We start from the raw sequence: 2,119 nt of genomic DNA, 5'->3' as shown, positions 1-2,119 counted from the left end.
AAAAAAAAAAACCGTTAAAACGGAAGATCGTTACAGAAAGCGAAAGGAGAGTGAGAGAGTGAGAGAGAGAAAGAAGGAAAGAGAAAAAGAAGGAAAGTAAGAAAAAGAAAAAGATTGAGAAAACTATACGTAAATAAAACCGTTAAACACAAAATTCGTTACAGAAAGAGAAAGAGAGAGAGAGACAGGGAGAGGAAGAAAGAGAGAGAGAGAGAGAAAGAAAGAAGGAGAGAGAGAAACAGATGAAAAAGACGATCTATATAAAAAAAAACCGTTAAAACGAAAAAGACGTTACAAATAGAGAGAGAGAGAGAGAGAGAGAGAGAGAGAGAGAGAGAGAGAGAGAGAGAGAGAGAAGGAAAGAGAGAGAGATTGAAAAAACTATACATAAATAAAAACCGTTAAAACACAAAATTTGTTACAGAAAGAGACAGAGAAAGAGAAACAGAAAGAGAAAGAGAGACAGGGAGAGGAAGAAAGAGAGAGAGAAAGACAGAAGGAAAGAGAGAAAGAGATTGAAAAGACGATCTATAAAAAAAAACGTTAAAACGAAAAAGACGTTACAAATAGAGAAAGAGAGAGTGAGAGAGAGAGAGAGAGAGAGAGAGAGAGAGAGAGAGAGAGAGAGAGAAGGAAAGAGAGAAAGAGATTGGAAAAACTATACATAAATAAAAACCGTTAAAAAACAAAATTTGTTACAGAAAGAGAAAGAGAAAGAGAAAGAGAGAGAGAAACAGGGAGAAGAAGAAAGAGAGAAAGAAGGAAGGAAGGAGAGAGATTGAAAAGACGATCTGTAAAAAAAATCATTAAAACGTAAGATCGTTACAGAAAACGAAAGAGAGAGTGAGAGAGTGAGAAAGAGAGAGAGATTGAAAAAACATATTCATAAAAAAAAATGTTAAAACGCAAAATACATTACAGAAAGAGAGAGACGGAGAGAGAGAGAGAGAGAGAGAAACTGAAAAGAAAAGAAAAGAAAAGAAAAGAAAACAAAAACGGAGAAAAGAAAGAAAAAGAAAATAAAGAAGAAAAGGATGCAGGACTTACCGTTCTTCGCGCGTGTATGGGCATATGACTTCCGGATAGGCGAGAATGATGATGTATTCGTGTGTTGCCTTTCGCTTCGCTCAAAGGGGTTCCTTCAGGCGACACCAGTTTGAAATTTATCGAATAAAACGTAGGTGGGAAGGTACTAGAGAAAGACAGAGAAAGAAAGAGAGAGAAAGAGAGAGAGAGAGAGAGAGAGATGGGGGAAAACAAAAAGAAAGAAAGATGGAGAAAGAGAGACAAGGATAGAGATAGATAGAAAGAAAAAGAGAAAAGAAGGGAGACAGAGATAGATCAGATCAGATCAGATAGATAGATAGATAGATAGATAGATAGATAGATAGATAGCTGGATGGATAGATGGATAGAGAAAGAGGGAAAGGGAGAAAGATGAAGGAAAGAAAAAAATAGAAGGAATTGATGACGATATTCGTTTTCGTACTACTTTCTTCTTATTTCCAGTCCTTTTTTCTTCTTCTTTTTCTTTTTATTCGTTCTCTTAACAGGTTCGCCGATCTTGACGAACTTGCCTCCAATTTTCGATGACATAACCGCCGGTGGGTTCGGCTTTCAACGGCGTCGACGACATCTCTTACTTTCGGAAGAAAAAACTTTTCGATTTTTTTATTTTGGTCGAGGTGAAGGGAAGCTTAAGGTGAGGGGGTTGGAAATGGAGGGGTTGATGAGGGTTGGTTGGTTGGTTGGTTGGTTGGTTTCGTCGTAGATGATCGGATCGAGCGTAAGAAGGGAAGTTGTTGGTTATGGGCTCGAGTCGTTGGTAGAAAAATCACTTTCACTGTTGAAACGTTTCTAACGACGACACTTGTTTAATTTTTTATTTTTTTTTTTAATCGGTCACCAACAATTTTCTTTCCAACTTTGTAACTTCGTTCTTTACCTTCTATTTATATTTCCTTGGCGTTTCTTAAGAAAGATGAAAGTAAATATAGGAATAAATAAAGATAGAGGGATGGATATAGGGATCTTCCTTTTTTTTTTTTTAGGTTATGTCGATACGATATAGTATATGGAAGAACGAATAAACGAAATATATATATATATATATATATAT

General features: G+C 36.1%; 1 protein-coding gene and 1 long non-coding RNA gene across 2 annotated transcripts in view; both read right to left on the bottom strand.

Annotated features, from left to right (window-relative positions):
- LOC122633907 (beta-1-syntrophin) overlaps positions 1-1,225 on the bottom strand; it is a 543,550-nt gene extending 542,325 nt beyond the window's left edge. Inside the window, exon 1 of the mRNA XM_043822372.1 lies at positions 1,048-1,225. Within this exon, the coding sequence (XP_043678307.1) occupies positions 1,048-1,071 (24 nt within the window). The 5' untranslated portion in view covers positions 1,072-1,225. The remainder of the gene's footprint in view (positions 1-1,047) is intronic.
- A 288-nt stretch (positions 1,226-1,513) lies between these two features.
- The window catches only part of LOC122633817, a 1,691-nt gene continuing 1,085 nt past the window's right edge, over positions 1,514-2,119 (bottom strand). Inside the window, exon 2 of the long non-coding RNA XR_006328199.1 lies at positions 1,514-1,971. This is a non-coding gene — a long non-coding RNA (uncharacterized LOC122633817). The remainder of the gene's footprint in view (positions 1,972-2,119) is intronic.

This window comes from Vespula pensylvanica, chromosome 13 (assembly GCF_014466175.1).
Source record: "Vespula pensylvanica isolate Volc-1 chromosome 13, ASM1446617v1, whole genome shotgun sequence".
NCBI lineage: Eukaryota > Metazoa > Arthropoda > Insecta > Hymenoptera > Vespidae > Vespula > Vespula pensylvanica.
Note: the sequence above shows the minus strand (reverse complement) of the source record. Positions and strands in the feature narration are given on the sequence as shown.